The 19,834-nt window shown below is 44.2% G+C and overlaps 1 protein-coding gene across 2 annotated transcripts; it reads right to left on the reverse strand.

Moving 5' to 3' along the window:
• Positions 1 to 6,739: 6,739 nt before the first annotated feature.
• Positions 6,740 to 19,722, reverse strand: Hscb (HscB mitochondrial iron-sulfur cluster cochaperone). 2 transcript variants are annotated; one of them, XM_059249529.1, is made up of 6 exons: positions 19,449 to 19,722; positions 16,798 to 16,894; positions 16,372 to 16,461; positions 15,133 to 15,277; positions 9,098 to 9,145; positions 6,740 to 6,875 (listed from the first exon to the last, which is right to left on the reverse strand). In XM_059249529.1, the coding sequence occupies exons 1-6, from the start codon at positions 19,682 to 19,684 to the stop codon at positions 6,784 to 6,786; spliced, it is 708 nt and encodes a 235-aa protein (XP_059105512.1). In that variant the 5' UTR covers positions 19,685 to 19,722; the 3' UTR covers positions 6,740 to 6,783. The 2 variants fall into 2 exon arrangements, with proteins under 2 accessions (XP_059105512.1, XP_059105513.1); XM_059249530.1 differs by lacking the exons at positions 6,740 to 6,875; positions 9,098 to 9,145 and having other exon boundaries at positions 15,166 to 15,277; positions 16,367 to 16,461.
• Between the last annotated feature and the right edge of the window lie 112 nt (positions 19,723 to 19,834).

The following is a 19,834-nucleotide window of genomic DNA, read 5'->3' on the forward strand; positions in this document are numbered from 1 at the left end:
TTAGAAATTCGTGTTACAGGTTAGAGTTAGGGTTCTGTTATCATTAGAGTGATGGTCAGGACTGAAGTTACCTTTCAGCCTGAGGTTATTGTTAGGGTTAGTACTAGGGTTAGGGACAGGTGTAGGGCTATGCTGGTGATAAATTTAGGATTAAGCAATATAGTTAAGATTATGTGTTGGGAGCATAGCATGAAGAGCCTTGTGTCTACAAATCTTCAGAAAAACCAGGAATGCTAAGGATACAGGATTGTCTTTCCAATGGGAAAAACCTGTTCTTCCATCTAGAAAGCTGTAAGTTAGAAGTGAAAAACATCCTGGTGATCTGATTATCTGTTGGGCCAGGCTGTATCAAGCTCCCACAACCAAGACCAGAGGTGATCCAAATGACCTCTGTGCTATCTGTATGACCTAGACCAGGCCAGACCCTTAGTCCCTTAAGCATGTACAGGTAGTATATCTCTAGAACCCATCTTTATGTGGAAATGACATGTACCCTGAACTGAGTTTCAGTGTAATTACGTTTCTTTGTGCAGTGGGGATTGTATTGCACCAGGGAACATTTTTTCCAAACTGTACTGGGCTTTAACACATTGGGAATAAACCACCTGTCATTAGACTCCCCAAGTCAGATCCAGGTTGATGAAGTCAATCTGCACCAGGTTTTGACTCTTACCTCTTCATGTGTTTTACTTCCCTGTATGATACCTGCAGGGACCCCCTCAATTATGCATAGATTCAGGTTTAGTATTAGTGTTAAGAGTTGTTTTAGGGCAGCTGGAGAGATGGCTCAGAGGTTAAGAGCACTGGCAGCCCTCTCAGAGGTCCTGAGTTCAATTCCCAGTAACCACATGGTGGCTCACAACCATCTGTAATGAGATCTGGTGCCCTCTTCTGGTGTGCAGGCATACATGCAGGCAGAACACTGGATACATAAAAAAAGATTTGTTCTAGGTTTAAGTTTATGGCTGGATATAGGGTTAAGGATTGTGCTAGCGTTTGTTTTATGGTTAGGGTAGAGGTAGTTTTAGGGATAGGCAAGTGTTTGGATTAGGATTAGAGTTAGTGATTGGGTTACATTTATGGTTATGTTTCTATTTAGGGCATTGGTTCTCAACTTTTCTAATGCTGTGACCCTTTAATATAGTTCATATTGTGGTGACCCCCAACCATAAAATTATTTTTGTTGCTACTTCATAACTGTAATTTTTCTAGTTATGAATTGTGATGTAAATATCTGATATGCAGGATATCTGATATGTGACCCTTGTGAAAGGGTCGTTTTACCCCTAAAGGTGTCACAACTCCAGATTAAGAACCACTTCTTTAGGACTAGGGTAGACTTAGGTTAGAGTGGGATTAGGTTTAGGTTTTATTATGGCCGAGGCTAAGTTTGTCTCTAGGATTAGGTTTGGGCTTGGCTAGGTTTAGGTTTAAGAGTTATAGTTTAGCCAGGATTATGTGCAGTCTAAGGTTATTTTAGTATTAGAGCTGGTATTGAAGTTCTTGGTTGGGTAGAGTTCCAGCTGTGGTCTGGTTTAAGGCTGTTCTTAGACTTGGGCTTTTGGTTAGGCCTGTGGTTAACATTATGGCTGTGGTTTGGTTTCGTGTTTTTGGCTAGGTCTGGGGTTAGCAATTAGGCTATGGTAAGGGTTAGGGGCATAGTTAGATTTAGGGTTAAGGTTGGACCTAGGGTTGGATTAGTACTGAGGCAGACTTAGTTTTAGGACTAGGGTAAGTTTTAGGTTTAGGTTTGGTTTAGGGCTAGTTCTGGAAAGACAAGGGTTAGTGTTATCAATGGGACTAGCATTAGAGTTAGGGCTAGTATTAGTATTAGTTTTAGTATTTGGTTTACTGCTAGAACATTTTATGTTTAGGGTTGGGGCAATGGTTAGGGTTAATATTAAGATGAACCCTAAAGTGTGCATTAAATGTATATTAGTTTAAGTGTCAGGTTTAGGGCTAAAGTTTGGGTTATAGTTATTGTTAGTTGTTACTTAAGATAAATAATGTAAGCTGGGCATGGTGTTGTATGCCTTTAACTCCAGCACTGGGGAGGCAGAGCAGGTGGATCTCTGAGTTTGAGGCCAGCCTGGCCTACAGAGTGAGCTCTAGGACAGCTAGGGGTACACAGAGAGACCCTGTCTCCAAAAGCAAACAAACAAACAAACAAACAAACAAGCAAGCAAGTGACGACCATTTTTCTGTATATGACTTCGTGAGAGCACTAGGTCTCTAGTGTCTTGGATACTTCTCTAAGAGTGACTGTGTGTAATTAGTCATTCCTATTCTGTCACCATGTTGTGTCCACTTCAGGTAAAGGGGCCCACAGGACCATTTCATTAAGTAACATTAAGTCTTACAAACCGTGTTATTTCCAGTCCTAACAAGAAAACAGGCAGCAGAAACCTAAACACCGTGACCCAACAGTTTCTGAGACATTTGGCTTCTTAACGGGTATCTTAGAAAGAGGTTATTGTGAAAGCCTATAAGGAAAGAGTATTCTTTCCTTAAAATGAAAAGACTTAGAAAGCAAGTGACTATCTTTCCTTATGTGATTTCTTAAAAATATTAAGTTTCAAGGATCTCTTGTAGGCATCTCTCACAAGTGATTGTGTTATAAGCAGTGATGTATCGCCAGACACTGTTACAGAATGTAAAAAGACTTATGTGACCATTTCAATAACACTTGGAGAACCTAGAGAGTGATTGAGTATTGGCAGTTTTGAGAAATGAAGTCATTAAAACTCACAAATATTTTCTGGGAAGTTAGATTTTTTTTTTTTTTTTTTGAGACAGGTTTTCTCTATGTAGCTCTGGCTGTCCTGGAACTGGCTCTGTAGTCCAGGCTGGCCTCAAACCCAGAAATCTACCTGCCTCTGTCTCCTGAGTACTGAGATTAAAGGCACCACTGCCCAGCCTTAGATGACTTCTTGAGCAAAGACCATCTCAAAGACTTTGTGGTTGGAGCTCTAAGGTGCACTGTTTTCTAAGTAGTCACACTACTCTGTCAGGATGCATTGTTCAGTAGAGTCCTTTGTGGCCTCCTCATTAAGGACACTCCCAGAAGCCTGAGAGTGACTGTGTCAGTTCCCGTAACCATGAGAAAACAAGGCGAGGAAAGCCAGAACAGCTAGCACAAGTAGACACTTGCCAACTTAACAGATATCACAGGAGCCAGGTGGTGGTGGCAGTGGCGACGGCACATGCCTTTAATCCACTCGGGAGGCAGAGGCAGGTGGATCTCTGAGTCTGAGGCCAGCCTGATCTACAGAGTGAGTTCTAGGATAGCCAGGGCTACACAGAGAAACCCTGTCTTGAAAAAAAGAAAGGTTATGGTTTAACAGTGAAGTATTTGTGTGTCATGTTGACAAGGGGTCAGTTGGCGTTAGTTTGTCAATGACACAAGCTGGGAAGAGGACACCTCAATTGAGAAATTGCTCCAGCAGGCAAGCCTGTGAGGCATTCTTTTGATTAATGATTGATGTGGGAGGACCCAGCGCACTGTGGACAGTGACACCCATAGGCAAGTGGGTCTGGGTTGTATAAGAAAGTAGGCTGAGACAGCCATGAAAATCAAGCCAGTAATCAGAGTTCCTCCATGGCCTTTGCTTCAGCTCCTGCCCTGGGGTTCTTGCTCTGACTTTCCTCAGTGGCAGACTGTGGAAGGGTAAGACGGGGGTGGGGTGGGGGGGACGGGGACGGACAACCCTTCCCCTCACAAATTGCGTTTTCTTACGGTGTTTATTACAGCAACAGATAGCAGACTAGGACACTCAGTGATCTTAGAACCTGTTTCAGAAACAACGCCTTTTTAGTTTGTGCCCTAAATCAGGAATGAGCAGCCTTTCCAGCTAATGGGATGGGTAAAGTGAGGATTTCTCTCAGGCTCCTCCAGAGCTGTCAGCGTTTATCTGATTTCTTTTTGTGGACAGACTGGTTTGGTGCGGATCCTTGTTCTGAAGGAGGAATGAGAATTGTCTTCTCAAGTATTTTAACCCCTTTCATCTCCATTGTTGCAGAAGCACTCAACTTAATCAGCACATTTGCTTGCATGGTAATTATTTGCTTAAAGGGCTCCTGGTGTGTTCAGACAAGTAACTGACTTTTTTTTTTTTTTTTGGTAAACCGTGAGGCAGGTAGAGCCAGTACTGATACACCCAAAGAACTTCAGGCCACACAGCTGCTGTGATGATCCTGTTAACTAAGTAAACCTGTGTATCAGGAACTTCAAATCTCACATTTTCAGACAGGGTCAAACTGCTGCATTATAGTGGCTTGTTTCTGGAGAATTGGTTCAGGCATGATTTGTACATGTGTGTTCATGTGGTATATGTGTGCCACATATATGATTATGCAAGTGTGTGACTGTATATGCACAGGAGTGGGATATCAGATCAGGTGTTGTCTGTTGGTTCTTGCATCATTGATGCCTTAACTAAATGAAAATTCCTGTCTGGGTGCCATTAAGCTGATGATTATTAGATCCCAATATAAACAGGTACCCATCACAGAGTCAAGAACTTGACTCAGGATACAATTCAAGGGGGTAATGTGAGAGCCAAAGTTACATTTTAAGTTTCGATTACTGTGCCCAAGAAATCCATGAAATAAAAATGTTTCTGATCTGCAAGCCCCTTGCCCAAGGCAGACAAGACAGTTCCTGAAATGCTGGAGGCTATTGCTTTGGGACATAGCAAGCCACACGTTTTCACTCCCCTAAACAAGGTTTTTGACACATCTACACCAGACGTGCTTGATCTCATGTAGGCTGCTTGATCTCATGTAGGCGGGAGGTTCACAGGCAGGATGTGTATTTCCTGATTGGAAATACTTAAGCCACTGCAAACCATGACTTGGGGCCATTTGCTGGAAACCTAGAGATGGACCTGGTCTGGGCCCATCTACCTAGCCAGTATTTAATTAAAGCTTGCTTTAGATTTGGCTTTAAATTGTGGTAGTGGTCTTATTCTGGACTGGTGGGATTAACAGTCATCTGGAGTTCTCTACCTTATTGCCTTGGCATACAAAGACCCTGCTGTGAGTGACTGTCCACGCCAAACAACCATCTGGGGGAGGTCAGTAGTGATCCCTTGCAAAAAATCAAGCCACCTGGGCTGACTGATGTTACACACACACACACATGCAAGACAAGCACTCATGCATGCAAGAGAGACTCTCACCTGAGTATCTGCTCCCTACAATCTGACAACGCTGCAGGTGGCCTGGTGGAGAGACTAGAGAGTGTGTGTGTGTGTGTGTGTGTGTGTGTGTGTGTGTGTGTATGTTATGTATGCATGTATAGTCTACATGCATGCCAGGGAAGACTAGAGCAGAGGCTCAATCTATTTAGTGACAGGCAGAAGCCCTCATCCCTGTTGGGTAAGGCTTTCCAGCTGTTGGAGGAAGAACCCCAATAAATGGCTTGGTTCTGCAGAGTGAAGCCGTGGCTGTCAAGCAAAGGCTAGAAAGCCCACGGCTAATCTTTGCCTACTATCTGTTTCATAAATACTCTCTCTGTAATCATCTGAGCTCCTCCCTGGCCACCTGGCTGCTTGTGCCATGACAGCAGAACACAGCAGTTACTACAGAACCCCTATAGTCCATTAAGCCAAACCGAAGTTCACCCTGGGGACCCCTGAGTTTCCTGGAGTTACTTACAGATCAGGGGTGACCCTGAAGCAGTGCACAGGAAGGTCAGCACCCAGCATGGAGGATGACTCCTTAATGGTTATGTAGATGGACCCCTCTTCCCTTCCTTCAGTTCCTTTATGCTCTAGCCCCTCCCAAGACCTGGAGGCCGTATGCAGTTAGGGCAGAATTGCATGTAACTGGCTGGGAGGAATAGCTGGATACTAGGGAATGACAACAGCTAATGAGCTGAGCTGTGGTGATTATGGTGATATTTTATTTGTATTAAAATGTTATTTGTATGTTAATAAATAAAGTTGCCCGGGGGTCAGAGCTATTAGCAAGCCATAGGAAAGCAGGGCAGTGGTGGCGTACACTTGTAATCCCAGCACTTGGTAGGCAGAGCTGGGTAAGTCTCTGTGTGTTCAGGGATACAGCCATTATTGGACACACATGACTTTAATCTCAATACCAAGCAAGGAAAACCTGGAGGCCTATACAGACAGGACGTGACGAGGCGGTCATGTGGTTGGGTTTACAACCAATGAGAAGGCAGAACAGGAACACTATATAAAGACATTAACACAGGGGTAGTGAGTTCGGAGAGGTAGGACCACTGCAGGAGGAAGGGTAAGGTTTTAGCTCTTAGCTCTGACCTCTTGGCTTTCTTCTTTGCATTGGTTCTGTGTTTCTTATTTAATAAGAAGGTTGGTTACATCTACAGGTGATCTTTTCCAAGCAGGCACAGTTGAACTCTCGAAGATGGTGTCTATCTGGGTCAGAGGACAGACAGTAGAGACCTATCGGGTGGGCCTCCTCTTCACCCTCTCATCTGCTGGCCTAGGCTGGGTGCTCGCTGACTCACATATCTAATGAATAACTGAGCACCCACATTCTGACACTATGCACTTTGCCAGCCATTAGTATCTGAGCCATAAACTAAACCGAAATGATATAAATGGCTAAAGTCTATCCATTCTCTTTGCCTCTTTCCCTCACTTTCTGTGGTGATGAGGATCAAATCCAGGGCTTTCCATGTGCTAGGCAAGCGTTCTCTACCTTGAGCTATGCCACAGCCCCCAGATCTATTTCCAATTAGCAGAAGCCAGAAAAGAAATACATAGAAAGTTTATTTTTAAAACTTTAAATTAGCAACTAGAGGGGACTCTTGCTTAACTTGATCTTCTCTTCTATGTTTGAAAAGTATTTCATCTTCATTAGAATTTCCTTGGCTTTTTCAAAATCACCTGAAATAAACAAGAGACAATGACATCAGGCAACAATAAAACCAACTCTGGCATCTCAGGCAGCCAGATCAAACGGCCCAAAGGCTGACGGCTTCACTTGAGGGTGAGCGCACCCTGTATTAACATTTGCCAAAGTCTAGAAATACTTTTGTCTGCCATAACCAGGGAAGGAGAAGTGAGACCTAGCCGGGCAGTGGTGGCGCACACCTTTAATCCCAGCACTCGGGAGGCAGAGTCAGGTGGATTTCTGTGAGTTCGAGGCCAGCCTGGTCTACAGAGTGAGATCTAGGACAGGTACCAAAACTACACAGAGAAACACTGTCTCGAAAAACCAAAAAAAAAACCCAGATACGCTGTGAATGATCTTACCTCCTCCAGTAAAAATATTTTTTCACTCAGAATGTCAGCAAGGTTGAGAAATCCCAACTTAGACAAATACAAATCAGTATAATATACACTAAAGTGAAGGTCTTTTGTAGCCAACCCTGGAAATAGTAAATGTTAAAAACAATAAGTAAATAAGGGGGCTGGGGAGATAGTGCAGTGTAAGGTGCCCACCCGCCAGCAGGACGGTATTTGCTGCCCACTGAAGCAGGCTGATAGCCTTGAAGAAAATAATTAATTAAAAAATGATAAACTAGTGTATAGAAAATATGGATGGGGTTGGGGATTTAGCTCAGTGGTAAAGCGCTTGCCTAGCAAGTGCAAGGCCCTGGGTTTGGTCCCCAGCTCCAGAAAAAAAATAAAAAAAAAATTAAAAAAAAAAATTAAAAAAAAAAAAAGAAAATATGGAGGATTGTTGTGGAATATTATTTTAAGATGTATTACATTTGTTTATGCTGTGGAATATTTGTTTAATGATGCAAATGCAAAAAATTGCATTTTTTTCTTTTTCTTTTTCTTTTTTTTTTTTTTTAGTTTTTCAAGACAGGGTTTCTCTGTGTTACAGCTCTGGCTCTCCTGGAACTCACTTTATAGACCAGTTCTATAGAAAATTTGCTTCTGTGTATCTTAATATCCTCTAAGCCCAATAAAAAATTTCAAGTGAAGAAAAAAAAAATTAAAGACCAGTTCTTTAAACTCACAGAAATCTGCCTGCCTCTGCCTCTCGAGCGCTGGGAGTAAAGATGTGTACCACTACTGCCTGTGTTGCATTCTTTTATGTTGTATTTGTTTAACTTTTGTGAAGCTGTGCTACTTTGCCTGTCTAGAACACCTGATTGGTCTAATAAAGAACTGAACGGCAAATAATGAGGCAGGAGAAAGGATAGGTGGGGCTGGTAGGCAGAGAGGATAAACAGAAGGAGTCATCTGGGAAGAGGAGCTCTAGGAGCAAGAAAGAGGAGGAGAGGACTCCAGGAGCTGGCCACCCAGCTACACAGCAAGCCATGGAGTGAGAAGTAAAGAAAGGTATATAGTAAGGTAAAAGCCCAGAGGCAAAAGACAGACGGGATAATTTAAATTAAGAAAAGCTGGCTAGAAATAAGCCCAGTTAAGGCCGGGTATTCCTAAGGAAGAGTAAGTCTCTGTGTGTGATTATTTGGGAGCTGGGTGGCGGGTCCCTCAAAGAGCCAAAAGAGTAAAAAGGAACAACAACAACAACAAACAATAATAGGGATCTACCAATAAGTTTGCTTAGAGTAGTGTGAACGATCTTTGGGGGTCAAATGACCCTTTCACAGGGGTCACCTAAGATCATCGGAAATATCAGATATTTACATTATGATTCATAACAGTAGAAAAATTACAGTTATGAAATAGCAATGAAAATAATTTCATGTCATGGCGGGGTGGTGGTGGCACATGCCTTTAATCCCAGCACTCAGGAGGTAGAGGCAGGCAGATCTCTGAGAGTCTGAGGCCAGACTGAAAAAAAAAAAAGAAAATTATAGATGGGAGTCACAACCACATGAGGAACTGTATTAAAAGGTTGCAGTATTAGGAAGGTTGAGAACTGCTGGCTTAGAGGATATTAAGATACACAGAAGCAAACTTTCCACGGTCTCCCATATCAGACCATTGTTAAGGCCCCATCTAGCCTTTAATCCCAGCACTCAGGAGAGGCAGGCAGATCTTCAGAGAGAATTCCAAGTCAGCCACACTGTAGAAGAGAACTTACTCTTCAAAGTAGTCCTTTGATCTTTTCATGCATACCCACACACACATATAATGTATACATGCTACATAAATGTAATAGGAATTTTTAAGAAGGAATTAAATACCTTGTTCAAAAGCTCTGTTTATGCTGTCAGTAAATTCTTTCTGTTTAGCTGAAAAAGGAAAATAATTATTTAAATTTTTCCATTTAAATAAACTTACAATAAAGCCAGGTGGTGGTGGAGCATGCCTGTAATCCCAGCACTTGGGAGGCAGAGGCAGGTGGATCTCTGAGTTCGAGGCCAGCCTGGTCTACAAAGTAAGTTCCAGGACAGCTAGAGCTGTTACACAGACAAACCTTGTCTTGAAATGCACCCCACCCCCCAAAAAAAAAGAAAGGGGGGGAAAAAAGCAGATTTATAACATGAAGGCAACACTTTGTGACCGTGCTGCTTTAGACACAAGATGGACCTGGGTTCAAGGTTTGACCGCCTTTGTCTTCTTGTGCTGCTGAGGACTGGACCAAGGGCTTAGGCATGCTGTGCAAAGTCTGTGCTACTGAGCACACTCTGTCCCTGCATTCTTGACACAGGGCTTCACTGTGTTGGCCAGGCTAACCTTGAACTCACTATTCTCTTGTCTCTCCCCTCTTAACTGCTGGGATTATAGGTATGTGCCACCATACCTGTCTAGCAGTTCTTGTTAAATGCAGTACTGACAGGCCCTATGGACATTTTGATTTTCAACAAGGAAGGTCTGGAGGCAAATGCCAAGGCTTATAAAGTGGCTATGGAATCACACAAGAAAAAAAAAAAAAGGGAGAGATCCCCATAGTCTGGATGTCCCTCAAGAGGTCTGGATGTTAAAAGCTTGGCCGGTGACTGGTTTTGCTAACAGAAGTGGGTGGACACTTCAGGAGGCAGGGCCTCGTGGGAGGAGGTTAGGACATTAGAGACATGTCCTGGAAAGGGGTCCTGAGACCCAGGCGCTGTTATTTCTCTCTTTTGGCTAGCTGCCATAATGTTCGATGCCTCCTCCACTCTACATTCCTGCCTCAGCCCCAGGAGCAACCGGGCCAATCCACCATGGCCTGGACCTCTAAACTGTGAGTCAGAAGAAACCTTTTCATTTCAGGTGTTGTGTCACCGTGATGGAAAGACGACCACCAGAGGAACTGGGGATGTGCTGTGACCATCTCTACACCTTACAATCATGGCATTTATTACCATTCATTACCAAGGGTTTTAGGCAACCACTTGCAAATTATATAGCCGTCCAGGAAAATGAAATTATTTCCATTACATTGTATCTTAGAAGAGAAAAACGCCAAATGCAGAGCAGGCACAACCACCTCATTTGCCTATTGTGGCTCATCAGAAAATGAGGGATTTTACAAGTATGCCTTCAGATCTAACTATATTTATTTGGAATCTTTAAAAAACATTTCAAATAAATTGTATCTCTAAGCTAGGCAATGACAGGTATGGAATTCTCCCTTAGGCACAGGACTGGTGAGTGCAGGAGCTGGAAACTGAATCCCAGGGGAAGAAATTTAGGAATTGATCTAAAGGACAGTAAGTTAACCCATACAAACCCAGCATCTACTATGTTGCTAGAAGTGTTTCACATGCTTTGTCTGTATCTCCTTACTGATACTGAACTAATGCTCTCCATTTTACACCCGCAGGAACTGAGGCTCAGATACCTGAAGCCAATGTTTTAGGGTCACACAGAAAATCAACAGCAGTGCTGAGACCGATCCTCGCTCTGGAGCTTTATGTGATGAAACTCCAGCCCAGATGATGCCTGAAGCCTCGGGAGGAGTGTAGCCCACTTCTGCTTGCACGCTCCCGAGTCTCTCCGCTCTGGACCACCAGCCCTAACGCTGTGGTTGTCTCCATCTGACAGGCTGCTCAGCACTTCTATTTACTGTTGTAACTTATTTAACAGCCATTAGCTGAGTCCCTGCCATGCTGCGGGTGCTTTTCTGAGAGGGAAGCAAAGAGCAGACACAAGTTACGCTTCTGCAGAGAGCCAGTCTGGGAGGTCCACACTGCTGCTGACCTTCCAGACAGCAGTAAAGTGATCGCAGTGGCCAAGGGCAGAGACAGCAAGACCAAAGGAGGCTTCATGAGAAGTGATGACTGCTCCCAGATCGGGGAGAGGAGTTAATACGAATGGGATGAGAAAGAGGAGAGTTTCAGGCCGCATCAATAGCGCTCACGAAGGCCTGGGGTAGAAGGGTGCCTGTGACTGATGAGGAACTGGAAACTGCCAATGTGTCTACAGTGAGATGGTAAAATGAGAAGCAGAGGGTAGAGCATGCAGGGCCTTGTCAGCTATGTTGAAATGTTTGGTTTCAAACCCGAGAGCAGGGAAAATCCATTTAAAAGTTTTTAGACAAGGCTTTGAACAGAGAGGAGATTTAGGTTTCAAAACCACCCCATCGTGACAGGACAGATATATTCTAGGTAGGCTTCCAGGTACAGACAACCACAGAGTCTGCAGCTGCTGTGGTTGGTTAGAAGTGAGAGGAAGAGATTGCTGGTAGTGAAGAGATTGATAGATGGGGCTGAGACATGTTTAGGTCCATTCTTTTTTTTTTTTTTTTTTTAAATAAAAATTACATTTATTTACTTGTGTTTGTAGCAAGAGGGATGTGTGCATGCCATGGTATGAATGTGGAGATCAGAAGACCATGTGATTCCGGGGGAATCAAACTCAGGTTGTCAGACTTGGTAGCAAGCACCTTAACCACTGAGCAATCCTGCCGGCTTTAGGTCTATCCTTTTAAGAAAATATTGCTTTCTTTCTTTACTTCTTTATGTGTATATTTGTGTGCCTGTATGAATTCATCACACATGTGTTCCAGAATCCATGGAGGCCAGAAAATGGCATCTATAACTCCAGTAAAGGATGGCTGTTAGTCACTGTGGGTGCTGGGTACTGAACCTGGTCCTCTCCAAGAGCAGCCAATGTTCTTACCTGCCGAGCCATCTCTCCAGCCCACCCTAGGTCCATTCTTTAGACTTGCCAATGTACTGACTGGGAGTGCACAGCCGAGGACTATTTTACCGTTTTGTTTTTTGAGACAAGGCTCACATATAGCCCAGGTTTTCCTGGAAACTGCTATGTAGGTGAGGCCAGCTTTGAACTTCTGATTCTTTTGTCTCCATCTTCCAAGAGCTGGGATTACAAGTGTGTACAATTGCATCTAGAATAAGCTTGTTAAAGACAACTCAGTGTCTACCTTTGTTCAGCTGCAGGAATCATGAATGAATTCAGAGAGGGAACAGGGAAAGGCTCATAAATTCTATTTGGACATACTGGGTTGGAATATATAAGTTTGTTTTTTTTTTTTACTTGATATATGCCCAGGCACACATAGTGCTTGATCCACAATAGGCATATTGTAAATGTATGTATGTATGTATGTATGTATGTATGTATAGACAAGGTTTCTCTGTGTAGCCTTGGCTATCCTAGAACTCACTCTGTAGACCAGGCTGGCCTTGAACTGATAGAGATTCGCCTGCCTCTGTCTCTGAGTGCTGGGATTAAAGGCGTGTGCCACCACTGCCTGGCAATTTTTGTTTAAGTACTTAAGTTTATACCTACATGAGAATCCTGGAGCCTTTTCTGCACAAATTGGTCATTTTTTTTTTTTTTCCCGAGACAGGGTCTCTCTGTGAAGCTTTGGAGCCTGTCCTGGAACTCACTTTGTAGACCAGGCTGACCTAGACCTCACAGAGATTCTCCTGCCTCTGCCTCCTGAGTGCTGGCATTAAAGGCGTTCGGCGGGCTGGAGAGATGGCTCAGAGGTTAAGAGCACTGGTTGTTCTACCAGAGGTCCGGAGTTCAATTCCCAGCAACCACATGGTGTTTCACAACCATCTATAATGAGATCTGGTGCCCTCTTCTGGCATACAGGCATACATGCAGACAGAACACTGTATGCCGGGCGGTGGTGGTGCACGCCTTTAATCCCAGCACTCAGGAGGCAGAGGCAGGTGGATCTCTGTGAGTTCGAGGCCAGCTTGGTCTACAGAGTGAGTTCCAGGAAAGGCGCAAAGCTATACAGAGAAACCCTGTCTCGAAAAACCAAAAATAAATAAATAAATAAATAAATAAATAAAATAAAGGCGTTTGGCACCACTGCCTGGCCTGAAATGATCAATTTTATACGACAACCTGACCAGGCTGTGATTTCCCCTTGTTACTGATGAAGATATGAGTGTGGCTGCAGTAACATTTATAGTCAGTTGAGTGTAAAGTTCACCCTTGTGCTGGCAAGTCTTATGTCAATTTGACACAAGTTAAGAGTCATTTGAGAGGAGGGAACCTCAACTGAGAAAGTGCTTCAATAATACTGGGCTGTAGGCAAGCCTGTAGGGCATTTTCTTTTTTAGAGATGATTTATTTTTATTTTATGTGCATTGGTGTTTTGCCTGTATGTGTCTGTGTGAGGGTGTCAGATTCCCTGGAACTGGAGTTATAGACAGTTATGAGTTGCCATGCGGGGGCTGGGAACTGAATCTCTGGAAAAAAGCAGTTAGTGCTCTTAATTGTTGAGCCATTTCTCCAGCCCCAGAGTATTTTTCTGATTAATGACTGATGTGGGAGGGCCTAGCCCATGGTGGGTGGTGGCATCCCTGGGCAGGTGGGGTCCAGCCTGAATACAGGGGGAGGTGCTTGGTCTTATGGCAGCTTGATGTGCCATGCTTTGCTGATGCCCATGGGAGGCCCGACCCTTTCTGAGCAAATACAGGAGGAGTGGATTGAGGCTGGGACAGAGGGGAGATAGAAGGAGGGAGAGGGTGGAGAGGCTTTGGTGGGGATGTAAAATAAATAAATAAAAGGAAATCAAGTTGAGCAAGCCAGAGGGAGCAAGCCAGTTAGCAGTATTTCTATATGGCTTCTGCTTCAGTTCCTACTTTCTGGTTCCTGGCCCGACCTCCCTCAGTGACGGACTGTTACTCTGAAGTATAAGTATAAATTTCAATAAACTATAAACTTTTTCCTCCCCAAGTTGCTTTTGGTCATGGTGTTTTATCACAGCAATAGAAACCCTAACTATGATAACCCTCAACATTGTGAGAGGGTCTCATTCAATTAAGTAAGGTCATTATGTGCAAAAAAGAGGGATTCAAAGAAAGGAATTCTGCTTGAATGCCGTAACACAGAAGAGCAGAGTGATACACCTGTAATTGCAGCAGTGAGGGGTGGAGGCAAGAGAATCAGTTCAAAGTCATCCTAAGTTTCAAAGTGAGCTTAAGGCCAGCCTAGGATACATGAGCCTCTCCAGAAGAAAAACAAACAAAAACATAACAAATCCTGTAACACAGAGGGTGGGTAGTGGTTGAGCACTTACTTAGCAGGTGTAAGTCCTTGGTTTAGACCTAGCACCCACACAAAACATATTCAGGACTGTGACATAAAAATCCAACCTGAGTTTTTAGCCTGATATCCTGCCCTACAGATTGTGTGTGTGTGTGTGTGTGTGTGTGTGTGTGTGTGTATGCAAGGTGTGTTTGCGGGTGCACATGCATCAGTGTGTATGTGTGCTCAAAAGTATGTCAAGGCTGGAAGTCATCTGTGTGTTATTCTTCAGGCACCATTCACCTTTTTTTATTTTAAAAATTATTATTTACTTAGTGAGTATGTGAGAGACAGAGAGAGAGCGCGCGCGAGAGACCACAGCATCTGTGTGAAGTCAGAGACGACTTGTGGGAATTGTGGGGACTGAAATCGAGTCCTCTCGGTTGTGCACACAAACACCTCACTGTCCCAGGTCTTGCCTGCAGTTTCTGGGTTAGCCTCCACACACACATTTGGGCCAATTTTATGAAATAAATAGACCTATACTCTATTGGTTTTCTAGAGAACCTTGATTGATACACTATGGAATGAAATGAAAAATAAAGCAGGTGGGACCAGAAGGTCAGGGTTGCAGTGCTGGCCGGGCTACCGATCTCTGTGTGATTGGAGGCATTTCTGCCAACGTCTGAGGTTCATTTTCCTCACTAGAGATGACCGGGAAACAAAGAACTCCCTGGATGACGATGAGGGCCAACCAATGTTTTTCGACCCATTTTTCCTGTAACCTAGTCACGTGCTCTTAAGAACAATGAAGGATACTTGTGAGAATCTCACCTATTACCTCTGACTGTGGACTCTATCTCTTCCATGGCAGCCTCACTTTGAGCCTCTGCGAGTTTCTCGTTGATTTCCATTATTTCCACAAGGAACCGACTGTCAGTTCCATAATCGGTCCCTTCGGGGATTTCTATTCCTTGGAGCTTTAGCTATTAGGGAGAAGAACAAGGAAAATGAAACAGATCAGGGTCATGTTTAGAATACACTGATGCTCATGGGAGAAAATGTGAACACTGCTTGGAGAGGGAGCCTAGAGCCTAGGACAGGCTAAATAAGCACTCTACCACTGAGTCACATGTCCAGCCTGGAAAACTTGAGCTTTCCTGGTAATAAAGAAAGTATGGACTGAGATAAGCATGCTGGTACAGGACCTCACTCACTCTGTGTCATATGCAGCTGGCCCTTGGATTGTCATACCTCTACTCAGATGTTAAAATGTTTTTAAACATTCTATTCAATTCTAAAATTGCCTAGATGTTCTTGCAAAAAACTCCCCAAGTAATCTTACCATCATCGGATTTATATATAATAGTTAAAACACTGCAACCGGGAAGTTAAGATATACAAAAGGATCCAGGCCTGGTGGTGCAGTTGTATCCCAAGAGGCCAAGGCAGAGAGATCACAAGTCAAGTGCAGCCTGGGCAGCTGAGTGAGACCCTGTTTCAAAAAGTAACAAGGTAGTTGGGGACACAGTTCAGTGGATTCAAAACCAAGCACCCCTGCCACTGCTGCCCAAAACAAACAAACAAACAAACAAAAACCCAAAAAGAAAACCAAAACCAAAACCAACCCCCAACAAAAAAACTCAAAACCCAACCAACCAACAACAACAAACAAAACACAGCTCCCCCTCCCCAAACAAACCAACGAAAAACCCAGTAATTATCAGACAGGAGCCATGGCTCAGTGGCAGAGAACTTACTTAGTTAGCATGAGGCATAGGTTCAATGCCCAGTAGTGAAGAACAAAAAAGTACAAAGGAGCTGGATGTGGGTTAGGTGAAGCAAGAGAATTAGTAACCTAAAGCCAGCCTGAGCTAGACAGTGAGATCCTGTCTCAAAAGAAACAGAAACTAGCAAAATAGATTTACAAAGAATACTACAAAAATTATACTTGTATAGAATCTTTTTCTTTCTTTTCTCTTCTGTAGTACTTTTGAGGCTAAATATTATCAGCCTCCTGGACTAGGCCAGGTCTCATACAGAGGAAGTCACTTACAGATGGGTTGGGAAATCACCTTACAAGGTATAGTCCCCTGCTCAGGGGAGCCTGAAGAGTCTTATAGGCATCATTCACCAGGGTCGAATGCTTCTCTGAGAAGAGTTTCTCAGTCTGTTCACAGAGATAAAAAGAGTTTTATTACCACAAGAACCAGTCCTCTTTGATTCCCAAACTTCTATAATACAGTGATTGGGCAGGGATTTAAGGAGTATAGCTGAAATTAGAACCTGCCATTGGATGAGTAGTCTGTATTTTCAACGGATGGGTTTTCAGTTATGTGGGAAGTCAGATAAAAGCTGTGAGGAAATGACATCTCTGGGCCCTGGCTGTCTAGGGGCAGGCAGCTGCCACAGGGTGGAGCTAGCAGCTCAACTCTTCCCAGATCCACACCGCCACCCACCCAGTTGCACACATATACGGGGAATTTTAGTGGTGGTCAGTGAATACCTGAGACTTTTGGCTGAAGAAATCTGGGTGGACGAGACGTTGTAGTTGCTGGTACCTGTGCTGAAGCTTCATGACGTCAACCCTAAAGGATCGGTGGCTGGAAAGAAACTAAATGTTATTCATGCACAGTATTTAGAGTTATTTACTGTGGTTTGGTTCTGCTCTTGGTGAAGACGTAATAAACAAAGGTTATTTTTTCAAGACGTGGTAGCTGTAACGAAGGAAAATAGAACAGGATCAGAATAGGTAACGTAGGTATGACATTTAAGAGACTTGAATGGTGCTGCTACCGAATGACCAAAGATCAGAAAGGGACATGAGTGGAGAGATATGTAAGTGCAGAGACCCTGAAGTGACTGGAAAATTAATAGCTTGATAAATTAAGGGATAAGTTTAGTGTGGTCCATTGTAAGTACTCAGTGACTGACAAAAATGTGTCCCAGAGTTTAGAGCACCTGCCCAGCCTGCATGTCCCTTTATCATCATCATCATCATCCTCTCATCCTCATATCCCCCCCCCCCCCCCCCCCCCCCCCCCCCCCCCCCCCCCCGTTAAAAACTGGATCTAGGGTCTCCGCATGCTGGGCAAGGACTTCAGCACCAAGTCACTCCCTTCCCTCCTTCACCCACCAGACCTCTTTTTACTTTTTATTTTGAGACACAGTTTCTTAACTAAGGTACCCAAGTTGACTTTGAAGTCACTCTATAGTTCAGGCAGGCCTTGACTTCCAAAAAACCTTCTTTCATCTCCGTGATCACTCGGATTACAGGTCTGTTACCAGGCCTAGAGCCTTGACATTAAAAAAAAAAAAAAAAAAAAAAGAAGAGCTTGTGTATCCCATGCTGGCCTCAAACTTGCTATATGTATCCCATGCTGGCCTCAAACTTGCTATAATAGCTAAGAGAAACGTACAACTCTGGATCTTCCCACCTTTTCCCCTCAAGGGCTAGGATTATAGACATATGACAATAAATCCAGTTTACCACCTTAATTAAAAAAAGAAGGTTGAGGGCGGTGGTGGCGCACGCCTTTAATCCCAGCACTTGGGAGGCAGAGCCAGGCGGATCTCTGAGTTCGAGGCCAGCCTGGACTACCAAGTGAGTTCCAGGAAAGGCGCAAAGCTACACAGAGAAACCCTGTCTTGAAAAACCAAAAAAAAAAAAAAAAAAAAAAGGTTGAGTTGGATGTTGCTCAGGGTTGAAAATTTTGATCCTTCTTCTTTAGCTTCCTGAGTAGTTGGAATTATAGGTAGAGGATACCACACTGAGCCATTAATATCTAGAAGCAGGTCTTTTTTTTTTTTGAGCATAGTATTGGAATTCGAACCCAGATTCTTGCTAATGCAAAGAAGTGTTGTATCACTGAGCAAGGATTAAGCAGTTACTTTACTTTCTTTTGAGGTGATGTTGGGGGGAGTCAGACTGTGACTCTGTGTAGCCCAGACTGTAGGATTCTCTTGCTTCTGGCTGGAGGGCTGGGATCACAGGTGTGGACCACACATGGCCCTCCCACTTTAATCTAATCTTTATTAGTTCAGCTCTGCTCACACTTCCGTACCAATCTCCAGAAGAAAAGGCAGGAGGAAACAAACCATGCCAAACATTTCTTGGTCTCTCTCTCCCTCAAATCTTGAGCCTGAATTAAAATTTTGGTTTTTCAAACAGGGCTCCAACTTGTGACCTTTCTCTTTTCATCCTGGAATACTGGGATTCCAGACATATGCCACCACACTTGGTTTATTTTATTTTTTGAGCAGTTTCTTTGTGTAGCCCTGGCTGTCCTGGATCTCGGCTCTGTAGACCAGGTTGGCTGGAACTCACAGAGATCCACCTGCCTCTGCTTCCTGAGTGCTGGGGTTAAAGGTCACCACCACCGAACAGTGCACTCACCTGGCTTGTTTTATTTTTACTTTCTCCTTTAAAATATTTATATATTTGAGATGAGATGTTTCCTGTTTTTGTGGTTGGGCTCCAACTGGGGATCCTATCTTAGTCCAGCATGCTTTTAATCTCAGCATTGGGGAGGTAGAGGCAGGTGAATGTTCTAGGTCAGGCTATGTTTTAAAAAAAACAAAACAAACACTCCTTTCTGCTCCCTTGAGTTTTCAGCCTCTGGACTTCCCCTTTCCAGGAGTCCCGCCCCTCAAACCCCCCTAAACTGTAACCTTGTGCGGTTTCCTTTTGGTGTTGTTGCTGATGTTTAAAAGCAGGGCCTTTGTCAAAGCAGAGGCTAGCCCTGAATTCCTGAACCTCCGGCCTCCACTTCCCAAGAGCTTAGAGGCATCTGCAAGTTCACTCCTCTATTTCCTTTAGTTCCCCACCTCCATCCTCAACTTCTTTCCAGTCTGTAACTTGATTCCCTCTTCCTCTCAGGCAAACTCCTAAAATTTCAGCAGGCACTACATTATACAAATGACCTATAGACTTGTCTTTTTTTTTTTTAAACTTGTTTTGAATCAGTCTCGGTAAGTTGCCTAAACTGGCCTTGAACTGTGGTCTTCTTGTCTCAGTCTCCCAGCTGGCTGGAAACTACAGGCCCGCCGGCGCTGACCCAAGTGAAGATCGCTAGGGTAACATTTGTCTAATTTTACTAACTCTCGGCCAACCGAACTTCTCGGGACCGACTCGCCCTCCCATCAATCCGCGCGTACCAATTCATGAGGCTGAAGTAGTCCCGAGTCGGGTCAGGAGGCTGCAAGGCGCGGCAGTGTTCGCAGAAGAACCCATCCCCACTCTCCACACCCGCGGCGCTGCCACCGCAGTTCCAGCACCGCCGCGCATTGCTCTTCCCCGAGGCAGCATTGCTGCTCAGCAGTCTCCTTCCCAGGAACCCAGCCAGCCGCACCTCCCACAAGCAAAGCAAATCCCGGGCCCTGCAGCCCCACATCCGAACAGCCGCCTGCCTGGCCTCGGTCGCCGGACCCGAGGGAAAGGAAGCAAGAGTGACTCGCTGCTGATTGGCTAGGGAGCCGAGGAGGCGGGATCAGCCGCGGGAAACCAGGATGCCGAGTCCTGTTCTGCATCCTAAACTCCAACT

This window comes from Peromyscus eremicus, chromosome 23 (genome assembly GCF_949786415.1).
Source record: "Peromyscus eremicus chromosome 23, PerEre_H2_v1, whole genome shotgun sequence".
Lineage (NCBI taxonomy): Eukaryota > Metazoa > Chordata > Mammalia > Rodentia > Cricetidae > Peromyscus > Peromyscus eremicus.